Consider the following 15,405-nt stretch of genomic DNA (forward strand, 5'->3'; position numbering starts at 1 on the left):
TTATCCCGAAAGCAAATTTTCTAACATAGTTTGAAGTTGATATATATTTAGAATGCATTAACGTAAAATTTATAAATTTTAGTTGCAGTAGTTTCTACATCTGGAAAAGCTTTTACATTTTGAATATAAACTAATATAATTTTTACAATTTTAAGAAATATATTTCATATTATAATCCACAAATCAACATATTTTATACATAATAAAGTATTAAATAAATTTTCTGAACCAAAATTAAATTTTTGTAATACATATGTTATACATTTGAATTTTATCCAGTTATCAAATTTATCCATTAATTTAAAATTTCCATATTTAAATTTTATTTATCTAGACTTTGTTCCTATGGTTTGCCAAATGATATATAATCTATTTTATACACATATATATTATACACAATTATGCAGTTATACATACATGCTTTAAAAAATACATAATCTCAATCAAAGTGGCATTCATTCACTTTTCAAATGTTTTTTCTAATTTTGAAGTAACCTAATTAATGTTAATCTTCAGAAAACTTTATCATTTTCAGTTAAATTTAGAAGTTTGAAAACCGTAATTAAATATTTTGATGCAATTTATGTGCATTTGCTACCTTTGACTGTTTGTAATGTGTTGTTGTTTGTTCAGCTGGTTTTATATAGAAATATATTTTTTATGTACAAATGGAACAGAGTGCAAGCAGTTTCTACAAAAAGAAAAAAGCTTGTAGATTCAAAATAAACGACCAGCTTGGTTCAGAATTTTTTATTGTTTGCTTTTAAATGAAATTGATAATGAGAAATAACTGTTCTTATTGAAAAAGAAGTAAGGTGATTATTAAATTTGGAAGAAGAATTTAATAATTATATTGATAAATATCATTTACGGTATCAAATTAAATTTTGAAAGTTTGTCGAATTTTTAAAACTTATTAACATTTAAAAATTAAACTGTTTCAAAAAATTTAATTGTTAGTTAATAATATAGTTATTAACTAATTTCATATTGATAAAAAAAAAGTACTTCTAGCCTTATAAGTATATTTATAATACTAATATCTAAATATGGTAAATACTGGATCCAATTATTAGAAACAGTCTTTAAATAGATTGCATCGGTAATCTGAATCATTCATTTCATTAGTGTAATAAAATATTTGTGACAGAGAAAATAGTAATATTATATTATAATAGCAGTATTTACATTTAGAAATATATATGCTGTTACTGTTAGAGTAATATAAGTATTTTTTGAAATATAGTTTATAACCTATAATTTATTTGGGGAATTAGATACATGTCTGGGTTTGATCCTCAGGAATATTTAAGACTGATTTGACCCATATACAGATACGTGTGTTTCAGAAAAAATGGGAAATTTTGGAATGGAGTTTTATAGAGGAGAAAAATGTTTTTAATGCATTTATTCGTGGCAATTAATAGTTCAGAGTATGCCATTGATGAATTGCAAACTAATATTTATTTCTTGAAGATGACATCAAGTAGGTGATCATATCTCTGCACAGACATTCCTGTTGTCTCTTAGGGACATTTTTCATGGTTCAACATACTATTTCAACAGGAATGTTGGTGATTTCCTCTCAGAGCATTCAATTTGACACTGCCTGATGTTGAACTGAACAATGTGGGCTTGAACAGCCTCAATAATGTCTGCATACAGGCATTTCACACATTACCTGAAGGTTTCCTCAAAATTTAATGCTAGTGTGTTAATGGTGTGTACTAATGGAACATGATTGTAACATCTTAAATTGAAGTGATGTTGAAATGCTCTATGCACACACTCCACTGCTTCCTGATAACTAATTGGCAAGAAACTCTAAGCGGGGTTATACCAGTCATACAGTGTCTTCTAGATCCTAGGGCTGCTGCCATGCTTTTCAAAATTTCTCACTTTTCTGAGATACACTATGTATTGGACTTTATCCTTCACCACTTAATTGTTCATTGTTGATCTGGTGATGGGCTTCTAAAAAGAAAGACTACTTAGTACTCACAATAAAAGTGGGTAATTTAATGCAGCTTACCAAACATCAATGTGCAAATTCTGAGATCTAAATGGCTTACATTTTAAAAATTTATAAGTGAAAATAATTTAAGTAAATAAATAATAAATATTTATTAAATTAATTTAAAGAATATCAATAGAATTATATTACAACAAACATAATTTATTCATACTGAGTGAAAATTTAATCAAAATCAAATGATTTTTATCTAAATAACAACTGAATGAATGACTTTATTAAGAAAACAAATAAAATATACAGAAGACACAAGTCCATTCATAATAAACCCAAAGCTTAGAAGAAAAATTATGCTTGATTCAGATGAGAACAACCTTGCCCTTTGAACATATGCCAAATGTTCAAGCTTTAACTAGCTTATCTATTAGTCTTCAAGAACTTTTAAGTGCACTCTAAAAACCATTAATTTTTTTTATTAAACCTCAGTTATTATGATAGTTATGATTTATTTTCTAGGATTTATACTTTAATATTTACCAATAAAGTTACAAAATTATTGATTTTCAATAAGTAATCATTATTGCTACATAAATTTTGAAAGTTCAAATATAACTAAAGCTATATTCTTTTTATATTAATCTAAAAAGTAAAACTTTATGAAAAAATATAAAATTAATTTAACAGAAAATAAGGATTATTTTAAAAAAAAGAAAATTATATTATATGGAAAATGATTCAATAAGATGTAGCATAAACTGTATGTTAAACTAAAGATATAAGAAAAATAATTCAGTAAAAGATTTTTTCTGGCCTATGTGGAAAGAATGTTCTCTTATTCTAGTAAATTTTGAAATTTAATTTATGTATTTTAACATAATTTACTTAGAATCATAAAAATTAACATTATATTCTATAAGCAAAACATTAGAAAATTTTGCTGAAAAAAATTTACATAATTTAAATACATTATATTTATAGAGTATGTGCGAATATATATTTAGAACTGAAAGAAGCCTAAATGTTAAATGAATTTCGAAATGTTGAGTGATTGTAGTGAGAAAAATGTTTTCGTGTTAATTAAATAATGTAATTCAACTGATTTTTGCAGGATTTATAAACAAAATTCAGTTTAATATACTAACAATTTTTTAATGTTATATAGAATAGCTATAAAATATTTGTATTTTTGATATACAAATTTGTTGACAAATGTTTACATACAATGTACTTCATTCACATATTATCTTACTCCTCCTTTACTGTTTTATATAATTTATTAATAAAATAATTTACGTGCCGCTTTCCCGTAAGCCTGGAAGTTTGACAATAGTGTTTGGAAAGTCGGCGGAATCGTGCTCGACATTCCAAATGCCGTCGTCGAACTTCTAGGCTTACGGGAAAGCGGTGCCGAACGTCCGACGTAAACGTTTTTGCATTTTAAACTTTGGCCTCGACCTCGCTATTATGTTAATTATAGAAAATAAAAAGTTGGCAAACATTTATTTGTTTAATAGGTCATTCATATGATTTATATTTAGCTGTATGTTTATCAATCTTTCTTAAAATCATACCTTTTTAGTAATTTTTTCAGATTTATCATAGGCCAATTCATTGATCAAAAACTTTTTAATTTTTTATAATAGCATATACATAAATATTAAATTTAATTTATCATTTTACTTTAGATATATCTGTTAAATATCTTTTATAATAAATTTCTAATGTTATGTTTTAAATTATTTATGGTTTTAATTATGATTTATAATTATATTCAAACTAAATTATTGTAAATGAAATCTATAAATAAAATATTGTAATTATAATCGTATCTACTTAATACAGATGTTAACAACAGTTACAAGTAATATAAATATTAAATAAAGAAATAAATTTGTTTTAGCAAATTAAGAAAGTGACCAAAATGAATACTAAAAATAAATAAATAAAACATTTATACTGCAAAATTTTATGATTTCCTTAAAGTAATTTATATTCATTAATATTAAACAAATATTACTTATATATATATATTTTATTTATTTATATTGAAAGTACTTACATATATTTGATGTTTATTAAAGAGTTTTATTGCCAAAATACAATTATTTATTTGTTGCATATCTCATTCCATACCAACTGTGTGAATTTTGGTAAAGGAAAGTAAAATATTTTTATGGATGGAGATGTCAGTCTACCAACAAAGATATAAAACAAATAGTGGAATTATGAATGGAGGATATATGAATCAATGGGACTTGGATGTTGGATATAGCGAATTTGATATTTAACAGACAAATACCTACAGTAATGGAAATAATGCTGAAGATGGATTGCAAGTGATTACAGCAAAAATTGATTAATTCGAAAGTGTTCCTTATTATGGAGAGTTAGAATTCAGGACCAGATATTTGTTTATGTTTTATGTAACAAGATATTATGAAAAAGAAAATTCTCCTTTAGACTGAATTGTTTATTATTTTGATTACTATTTATGTATTTATTTTTTGAAGGGATGATGTATTTGTAAAGAAAACTGTAAATGCAACAAGCTTTCATTTGTTTTGATAAGTCATGATGCATTAAAAACAAAAAGTAACTCAAGGAATGATCACTTAAGGATTTTGAATGGAGAATTATTTTACTATTTGGTGAATGGCGAACATATTTACTATTGTTTAAGTTGAATTCCTTGTTACATAAAAATACTGAAGTAATTTTGTAATTTTTGTAATTTTAAAAACTGCAAAATTGCAAAATTTTGTGATTTTCCTCTTTAAAATGATTTGCCTACGTCAAGTAAAGTTTATTGATTGATTGCTGTGCATTTTGAAAATTTTCATGATTTTTGCTTTAAGTGACAGAAGCCAACTAAAGAAGAACATACAAAATATTAAAATGAAGATTTATTTAGTTTCTTTAATCTGTGGATGATAACAGAAATGTAGATTTATCATCAAAAGTAATGCTGTAAAGAATTAGAAACATATCTTTTCAAAGGATTAAATGTATTTTATAAACATGGCATTTAAAGTCATGATAAAAATTTTAAGAATGAAACAAACTCAAGATAAGTAAAAAGAAGTCTTAATAAAAATAGTCTGGAAGTTAACTGTTTTTGCAATAAATGATTTATTCAATAGCATATATTCAAAGATATTGCTATCTGCCATGTCACTTGGAACATTGGTCATTAATTCAAACTTGCATGATCCTTATTATTTTGATTTAAGCGTGATAGAGCACTCGTGATAGTGCTCACTTATTTTATATATATGAGTATATGATTGAAAAACATAGTGCATGATGGATAGAAGGGGTGGATTTTAAAAAGGATTTCTCTGCAGATTACCAGACTTAAATTTTATGGAACTTTGTATTTGTAAGTACAGTACATGTATCCGTTGATTAATGTGGTTAATTAATCCCTCGATGCTACCACATGTATCGAGATTGTGTTAATCAAGTACGGTATCTATGTTAAGTAAAGACAGCTGTTAAAGTCGTGTTAATTAAAAATTTCTGCCGTGTATATAAAGGGATTGCTGCAATTAATTTGCGTATTAATCAAATCTCGCATTAAGCGAGGGATTCCTGTATTTTAAAGGCTGATATATTCCTCTTCTGTAAACATAATAGAGTAGTTATGATGGCATATTGAAAATGGCTGTTAGCAAATCAGAAATCAACAGATATTTGATATAGTTTTGGCTTTCTTGATGAGATGAGTGCAAAGTTTGGATTAACATGCAGCATTTTGAACATATCTGTAGTAAAACAGATGCAAATTCTCCAAATAACACTTGAAAATTGTTAAAATTGTAATAGTGCCTTACTTAAATAAAAGATTGTTTAATAGTATTAGGATTTTTGTCTACAAGATTTTCCATTGGCATTGGTGGATCAAAATGAAATTATATGCCATTTATCTTGGAAGTGGTTGATTTGTAGACACATTTTTAATAGGATTGTTTTACTAATATTGATAGGTTCTTTTCTTTTTGTAATTCCTATCAAGGCTTTTAAAACATTTTTTGATTATTTAAATATAATTCTAATTTAAAGACTTCAAAATCAATTGTAATCTTATTCAGTGTTTCTTAACCTGGAATGCGAGATACCTTTACAGGAAGGATAAATACTTTATTTATTTAATTGAACTTTATCTTTTCCATTGCAAACTTTGTTTTTAAAAATAAGATTTTAATAAAAAAATACCAATATTAGACTTAAATGTATAATTTTTTTTCCCTGTTGTGAGTCCCTTATTGAAAACTAAATGGTTACGTTTATGAATGAGTGTACATGAATTTTTTAAAATGTTTAAGATGTTGGATTAAATACACACGAGAACATTAGACAATGATAACTCCTTCATACCGAAAAAATAATTAACAAACTTTTTTGGGTTGTATGAATGCATTTTAACAATTCAAATTAGTGTGTGAGCTGTAAAGGTTAAGAATCACTACTTCGTATCTTAGAGCCAATGATGATGATAAATAATGGATTTTCTAAGTGTAAAGTGGTTTCTGCATATTATGATCATTATTGTCAATGTTATCATTTGTATATTGTCGTTGGAATTGAGAAATGCCAACCTAATCAGTCAAAAAAATCATTTATTGGAGTCAAAATTAATGCACCATTATTTGATCTTTTAGGTCTTGATGTTGGTTATTTCAAGTATAATAATGAGAAGAATGTTAGAAATTCTGTTACGCAAATAATAACTATGACTATTTATACGTTGTTAGAAACTTCACATGATTCAATGTTTACAGGCTGATGTCCAGAATCAACAATGAGAAAGAATCTGAAATTGATAAAAACTGGCAAATTTCCAACAAATTCAAAATCAAATGACTAGAAATTTTAACACTTGGAATAAAGTACATATCGGACGAGTTTAACCGATATAAAGAATGAAGATCTTATTGTTTTGAATAAATAACAGGCAGCTAACTTTGGATTTTAAATATATTTTCTCTTTACTACAAAATTCAGATTTTGTGGTAATGAGATTTATTTATATATAATTGTATTTTAGTAAAGATTATTGCAGCCAAATTTTTATTTAATTTCAAAATAACAATACATGTTATCAATGCAACTGTAGCATAAAATGATTATAACAAGAGACAACCACTGCAACTCTTATAAAGCATAAATAATTTTTATGATCTGAATTATTTTAGAATATTCAGTTGAAAATTGAAGCGGAGACTATGCGCAAAGATTTGGAGCAAAAGGAAAAATTATTACAAGAAACAAGGTAAAAATACCTATAATTTACTGATAATTTGCAATTATTTTGGTAAATAATCAGTTTATTCCTTTTGTTTAAATGTATTAATTGATTTATTAATATAATTAATATCAGTACTTTAATTTTGTATATTAAATATTAATGAATATGTAAAACTGAATAGTAAGTATCCATTACTTAGATTGTTGTTAAAATGTATACTATAATTTCATTTTACATATTTTTCCATTTAATTTGTTTTTAAATAAATGTGATTTTTTGAATCTTGAAATTGTAAATAAATACAAATATTTAAATTACTTTTCAGATTTATTAAAAGTTAGTTTTTCTTTGCTTTACTGATTAATGTTTGCATGCTGAATGTTATAACGAAATTAAAACGATGAAGATTTAAATACATTAAAAAGTATCCCGTTATTTTATTCCTTCATATTTTAATTAAGTTGAATGGTGGAAAAATTCTGAAAAACTGTTGAAAGTTTGCTGATTTAAATAATATAGAAAAACAGTGATAAATTTCTAACAACTTGATTTATATTTTAATAGATAATTTCTCAATTAATTATTATAATATGAATAATATAGAGTTAATTCTAAGTTTTTAATTATTGATGCATATTTATTTAATTAAAAGTCATGGAATTTTATATAAATTTGATAAAAATTGCCAGGGCAATTAAATTTTAAAAATTTATATAAATTGTTTATAATCGTTCATAAACCATTATAAAAATTCTTATAATTTGTAAAACATTTTGAAACAATTTTACTTTTGTTCTTTTTCCTCTGAAACTATAAGGGTTATTCAATTGAAGTGTAGAATTAATTCTATAATACATAGATGTCATTGGTCACTATAGCAGGATTAAAGTACACACAGTATAGAGACAATTCAAAAATTTTGCTTAAAGTATATAGGTACTTGGCTATTATGGTATGGGCTTATTCTGTTGAATTTCTGATCAAAAGTGGTTCTCTTTCTATGCAGAGGATATACATGAACTTGTACTACATTGGGACATTGTCTGAATGCAGGAGGTGATTTCCTATAGCAACTAATACAACTTTATCGCTATTGTGGGTACCGAGGAGGTATGGTGAAGTCAGACCGCCGTCTAATTTCGGCTAACAAGTCGAGCAAACAAGACACCATTTTACAGGATAACAATGATTTATTGGAATCAAGAGAAAACGTTACAAACGTCTAACATATATATCTATATATCCCTAACACGCGAGGAGAGAGAGAGAGCTCACTTAGATGGGTTCCATACCTCTTAGAACATCCATATTTTAAATATTCCGTTGGTCACAAGGATCGGTAATTCCTTTAAAGTGTAAGAGTCGGTAACTGTAGAGGCACAAAGTAAAATTTTTCGCTAGGCACAGGGACAAGATGGACTAAATCGTGACTCGATCTAGGTCGACGATTGACTTCCCCGAGGGGGGGAGGAAGCATCTTATATAGCTTTTTGCTGGGAAAGTTGGTGACGTGAATGTGATTAGGCCGTAGGTGTTCCCGGGATTGGAAACAATACGGAAAATTCGGGCGCTGACTATAAACTTAAGTTGCAAGATGATCTGTACTCGGCGTAAGAAGAATGGATAGTCGACAGTTATACGGCCGGGGACGCATATTTTCTCGGCCAGGACATTTTCTAGCGAGGGTGTTTATAATAGGAAAAATTCTCAATTCAATATAGGAAACAATTATTATAATTTTACGATCAGGGAAATTTCCAGATCTCACACTATGCTTTATACACTGTAATCCTGCTTTAGTGACCAATTACACCATATGTATTATATGGTTCAGTCTACATTTCATTTGAACAATTCTTATACTTTGTACTTATTTACTTTTTGTGATAGAAAAATGAAAAACAAGTTTTTCTCACCAATAATCAATGCAAAATTTTGCAAACCAAGTTAAATATCTAATAACAACAATAATACAAATTGAATTACTTCCTTTTATAGTAAATGATAAATGAAAATTGATTAAGATTAGGTATCTGTAATTTATATTAACATTAAGTAAATTTGTTCCCAAGTCTTGAATTGATTGTTGATGTACTCAACAACTAAAATTATTATTATTATAAAATTTGCATTAAGAAGTTCTCTAAAGATTCTATTATAAATAATAACTGCGAAGGACAAAATAAATGTAATTAGGTTGTTTCAATGAGAGTATTTATTATATGGGAAAAAAGAATTATTACTTATAGTATAAATTATATTAAGATTATAAATAAATAACGACTAACCCGTTACAAAGCTATACATCCACAAGAGCCGAATTATCGGGCTAGAGTTGGCTATAATAAATAAATAATTAATAAGACAATTTGGCACTAGAGCTTGGCGTTAGGCGCCATCTCTTACTAAACTTAATAATTATAATTAAATTAAATAAATAATTTTAATAATTTGGAACTGGAGGAAAAGAAATTGGCCCGAAGCGGGACTCGAACCCGCAACTTCTGCTATCCGTGCAGACATGTTACCAGTTACGCTACCCGGACCTTCAGTCCGATCGCCTCCTCCAGTATATATAAGCTAACATGACGACCATCGACGGTCATTACAATGCTGGCTGGGGACACATCAAGTGCCCACGTCCTCCCAAGGCACTCAACCGGCCATCGCAACCCCGGCAAGGCGTATAAATATAAATAAATAACGACTAACCCGTTACAAAGCTATACATCCACAAGAGCCGAATTATCGGGCTAGAGTTGGCTATAATAAATAAATAATTAATAAGACAATTTGGCACTAGAGCTTGGCGTTAGGCGCCATCTCTTACTAAACTTAATAATTATAATTAAATTAAATAAATAATTTTAATAATTTGGAACTGGAGGAAAAGAAATCGGCCCGAAGCGGGACTCGATGTGTCGTAGTGGGACTCGACGTAGCGTAACTGGTAACGTGTCTGCACGGATAGCAGAAGTTGCGGGTTCGAGTCCCGCTTCGGGCCGATTTCTTTTCCTCCAGTTCCAAATTATTAAAATTATTTATTTAATTTAATTATAATTATTAAGTTTAGTAAGAGATGGCGCCTAACGCCAAGCTCTAGTGCCAAATTGTCTTATTAATTATTTATTTATTATAGCCAACTCTAGCCCGATAATTCGGCTCTTGTGGATGTATATATTAAGATTGTAGTTTTTAATAAAGTTTATACAAAAATCATTTATTTAATAAAATACAAATTTAATAAATTTTTGAACTAAATAGCTGCAATAATTATTTTTATTTTAAGTTTATTAAATTCAAAATAATTGTTTTAATTACATTTATAGAATAAATTTACAAAAAGTTGAAGAAACATATCAGAAGGAAATTAACGAATGGATTGAAAATTTCAAAAAAGAATCAAATTTTGTAAAAGACAAAGTTGAAAAAGTAAGGCATTAATGATGATTAATTATAATTGAATTATAAAAAAAAGTGTCCAATGGTTTTTACACTCAGAAAAAAATTTATTTATATTTAAATATTTTCAGGAAGATGAATTAGTGCAAGAAAGTATTACTGAAAGTGAAGGATCAATGACTGAGTTATACAAGCAAGCATTTGGATCTGATGTTTGTTCTCAGGTTAGAAATCCATTAAATAATTATTCAGTTATTGTAAAAATTGCATTTCTGTAAAATGTTTATCTGATTTAATATATTATTAATTTTATGAAATGTTTATATATTTATATATCCATTGATATTAACATGAATCCAGGAGAAAATTTTTGAATTAAATATGTAGATTATCTACATTATCTTATATTTTATTACTATATAATTCATATTGCATTTATCTGCATGGATGATTCTTGTTTCATAATCTAATAATATAGTAACATGTATAAAAGTATGATTAGTAGACTGTCATATATATAAATTATGAGATTTTGTAGAAATATTCCCATATTGTTCAGAATAATTGTTCATTTTCTGCATACGTAAACATATATTTAAAAATTGATATAATTTTAATAATTTAGGCACAGACAGATATTTCAGAATCTAGTCAAAACAGTGATAAAGAAAATATGCTGGAAGAATCTATGTAAGTATAATATAGTTTATATTGTAGTATTGATTGTTTTAGAAAATTCTAAAAATTATTATGGCAAAAAATATTTATTAAATCTTCCAATTCTTTAAAACAATAGATCTTATGTAGAAATTTTAAAGATACATGTTCAAGGAGAAACTTTTTTTACTTAAAAATTATATATACAAAAATAGATAAAATGAATAACTTACAGTTTCCAATAACAATTATTATTGTGAAATAAAGAGTGGTGTTTTTTTGTAATAATTAATATAATATAAACATTAAAATGGTGGTCAATTTATTCGTTAACCACTTACTATTGAGACCTTAGATTATATTAATTAATTAGATAAAATGAGTTAGATGTTAAATATTATAGATATAGTTTTTGTTCTAATATAAAACTTTCAGATACATAATTTTAATAAGTTTATCAATAAATAGTTAAGGTTTATCAAATAAAAACTTTTAGGAGTAGAATCAATATTATATTTTTTGTTGGGAAATCAATTGCTAATGAAGTTATTAAGAAATTGATATGGTCATTTCTATTAAATGAATAGATGGAAAAACTTTTAATACTATTCTAATTAGAATATTGTAGTGCTCATCAGTGGTTGAGTGGATAAAACTACTGAAGATGGGGGTTTTCTTCATGTATATAATGTTAATTCTATGAGGAACTGGCCTCTATTTAATCTCCTGGGAGGTATTCACTTTGGCACATCACCCTTGTGATGCATTGCCTTATTCCATCGAACACACCTATTTTCATGGTTAAATGATATTTCATATGTTTTAGTTGAGAAGTTATTAATACATATTTTTTTATATAAAATGTAGAATAAAAAACAATTTATGAGAAAGAAGTACAGTAGAGAGTCGTTTATCCGAATCAATTGGGGACTGGAGTTGTTCGGATAAATGATTTTTCGGATAACCGATTATGTACGAAAATATATATTAACCTGTCCGATGTTGAAATTTTTCTCCGTTGCGTGTCGCTTCGTGTTGAATTTTCGTCGATTTTAAGCCTAACGAAAATTTTTATAATAATAATCGAGGCTATCGTATCGTTAAAAATTATTTCTTTATTTTGTACAAACAAAATAAATATATTGAAAAATATAAAAACATAAAAATTATACTTTAGAAGTAAATCTAGTATCAAAAAAGTTTGATTCGGCACGACACAGTCCGACTGGAAAGCGTTCGGATAACGACACTCTACTGTAATAATATTTTTAAGTTGTTTAATTTAGTAGGAAAATACTACATATAAAATAGAAAAGAGTTTGAATTTGAGTTAATAGCAAAAAAAAATGGGAAAATTACATGTTATAAAAATAGTCATTGAGTCATAAAAACTAAAGTAATTTATGAGAATCATACCAAAAGTCATAAGCAACATTTTTTTATAAATTAGATTAATTTATTTTTGGAAAAACAAATGCATCATGTTATTTTTCAGTTTCTTTATTTTTCCACATAGTCTCCTGGTTTTTTTTTTTGATACATTTTTCCTACTGTTGTGAGAGCTTGAAAATTTCTTTACAATACAACTCCAGCACTGCACAAAAACTGATGCACTAACTTCTTCATTTTCACCACCATTTTGTAGCATTGGCCTTGCATGTTTTTCGGTGCTGCAAAGAATTTCCCTCTTCATTTTCCAGATTTCCTCCCTGGTGTAACGAGCATTATGGGGCCTTGCATTGTTGTGTTGCAGGATGATCTTTCCAGGATATTTATTACACAATGCACAACATAGCTTATGAAGTGTTATTACATACCAAGCAGCATTAATATTGTCCAGTGGAATTTCTGGTGGAATGAGTCTGGTGGAATTTCTTGAACCTGGGCAAACCCCGTTAAAATAAATCCCACCAGAATCATTTCATCTACATCCCAGAAAATAGAGCCCATACTTTTTCAACTGATGGCACTGTCTTTGCCTACTTTTTTGTTAGGGGAATTGAGGTGGTGCCATTCCATACTCTGCTGTTTTGTTTCAGGTGCATAATGGTGGAATCAGCTTTCACCACCTGTCACAATACTCATCAAAAAAATCTCCTTTATTTCCATATGTCTTAAGAAGTTCTTGAATGATGGTTTTTCTCTGAATTTTATTGTCACAAGTCAATAAATTGGAAACCCAGCAGGTGCACACTTTCTGATATCCTAAACTCTTGATCATCTCCTGGACTGCACTGTGCCCTATCCCGAGGTTTTCTGCAGTATCTTCCACAGTTACACATCGGGCTTCCTTAATAATCTTATCCACTCTTTCCTTGTTGCATTCATTGGATGCAGTCTGCGAATGGCCACTGTGAGGCTGATGTTCAATGCTTGTGTTTTCCATCTTTAAAATGTTTTACCCATCTTCTAACACTGCTGGCATCTATGCAAACATCTCCACCTACACTCTGAAGTCTCTGGTGAATTTCTGCAGTGCAGATTTCCTCCTTAATGAGAAATTTGATTACAGCATGCTGGTGAAATGAAACATCAGTTGTAACCATTTTGTATTGGCTATCTGTGGTCATGTGATGGAAGATAATGATGTCATGACTTGCTCATGGCACTCTCTGTAGTCTATAGATTATAACAATATTCTTAGTTTTTTGTAATTAATAGATTGTGATTTATGAAAAATTGTTGTTCATCACTTTCAGTATGACCTACGTTATCTATTATCAGTTATCTATTTTTAGAAGCAATTGAAATAAAGCATTATTATGCATGCTGTAGGATTTTATGATGTAAAGTAACAAGTATAAGTTTAGAAATCAAATTTATAAATAATATTGACTAAATATATGCATTTTTGATACATTTTATTTATTAATAAAGTGATATTTATAGCAGTACTCTTCAGAAATTAGACCAACTTCATAAAGAAGAACTTTCGGATTTAAGGGCAACAACTCGTGCAAACCAATCTAATCTGGAAAATTATGTTGCAAAATTAAAGAAGGTAACATATAATTGTTGTCACAATATTTAAATACTTGTTTTGTTGTTTGATATATATAAATACGATAACTTCCTATATGAATTTATAAAATTTTCTAATTGGGCACTAATAAATATGAATTTAATTAAAAATTTTATTTTAACTTGAAAATGATTGCATTAAGAGTCATTTATTTTTATTTGAAGCAGCATATAACACAAAAACAATCAGATTCCAAAGACTCAAGTACAAATACATCTGAAAATGAAGGAAAGAAGGTATAGTGGATTATTTATTAAACACTATAATTTATAAAGTTTATGATTTATTAATTTTATATTCTAGGATTTAAGTGATACTTTTAGCATTTCGAGTGAGAAGAGTATATCTCCTGCTGAAATGTGTCCAAATTGCAAAGTAGTAAGTAACGTAAAGAAGTTAATATTTCAATAATTTTAAAAATAATAAAAATTTTACTTTGTTTAGATTGCAGATAAAACTTTAGAAAAGAAAGTAGATTTAATGAAAAAGCAGTCGCTTAAACGCGATAAAACAATTCAAGGATTGACTGAAATTTTGTACAGGAAAGAGAAAGATTTAAAATATTTCAGAAATAAACTGGGTGAGAAAGAAGCTCTTGATCAATTATTAAAGCTAGTCAAGCAGTCAATCAATAGTGCCATTACTACGACAGAAATTGATCAAACTGTGATAACTAATTTATCCATTGCTCTTCGAAAGGTAATTTAAAAATAATTACTACTTTATGTATTTAAGGAAATTTTAAAATAACTTAAGATTATTTTCAGTTATTTTTGAATAATTAATTAATTTATTAACAAGCAAAACATTAAAATTCTGTTATAGAATTAAGAAATATATTTCATAAAATTTATATAGTAAAAACCAATGAAATTAAATACTTCCCTTATTAATATCAAAATAATTATTTTCAATAAAATAATGCTATAAAAATATTATTTTGCATACTTATTAAAATTATTTATATCTTTGTTTTATTTATAAGATAAATATATTTTCTGGTATGTATTATTATTTCTAAAAGTCTATCTTAAAACCACATTTTAACAATTATTATAGTGATATCATATTACTGTATGTTGGAGTAAACAAAAACCTGTAGTA

The 15,405-nt window shown here is 27.2% G+C and overlaps 1 protein-coding gene across 3 annotated transcripts in view; it reads left to right on the plus strand.

Moving 5' to 3' along the window:
* LOC136975954 (CDK5 regulatory subunit-associated protein 2-like) overlaps positions 1-15,405 on the plus strand; it is a 35,369-nt gene that overhangs the window by 15,296 nt on the left and 4,668 nt on the right. For all 3 annotated transcript variants that reach the window (XM_067271135.1, XM_067271133.1, XM_067271134.1), the window contains 8 exons: positions 7,168-7,244; positions 10,550-10,652; positions 10,754-10,846; positions 11,248-11,312; positions 14,169-14,280; positions 14,466-14,537; positions 14,605-14,679; positions 14,746-15,000. In XM_067271135.1, the coding sequence (XP_067127236.1) occupies positions 7,168-7,244; positions 10,550-10,652; positions 10,754-10,846; positions 11,248-11,312; positions 14,169-14,280; positions 14,466-14,537; positions 14,605-14,679; positions 14,746-15,000 (852 nt within the window). The remainder of the gene's footprint in view (positions 1-7,167; positions 7,245-10,549; positions 10,653-10,753; positions 10,847-11,247; positions 11,313-14,168; positions 14,281-14,465; positions 14,538-14,604; positions 14,680-14,745; positions 15,001-15,405) is intronic.

The sequence above is a fragment of the Centruroides vittatus genome, unplaced genomic scaffold, assembly GCF_030686945.1.
Source record: "Centruroides vittatus isolate TY-2023 unplaced genomic scaffold, ASM3068694v2 contig_392, whole genome shotgun sequence".
Lineage (NCBI taxonomy): Eukaryota > Metazoa > Arthropoda > Arachnida > Scorpiones > Buthidae > Centruroides > Centruroides vittatus.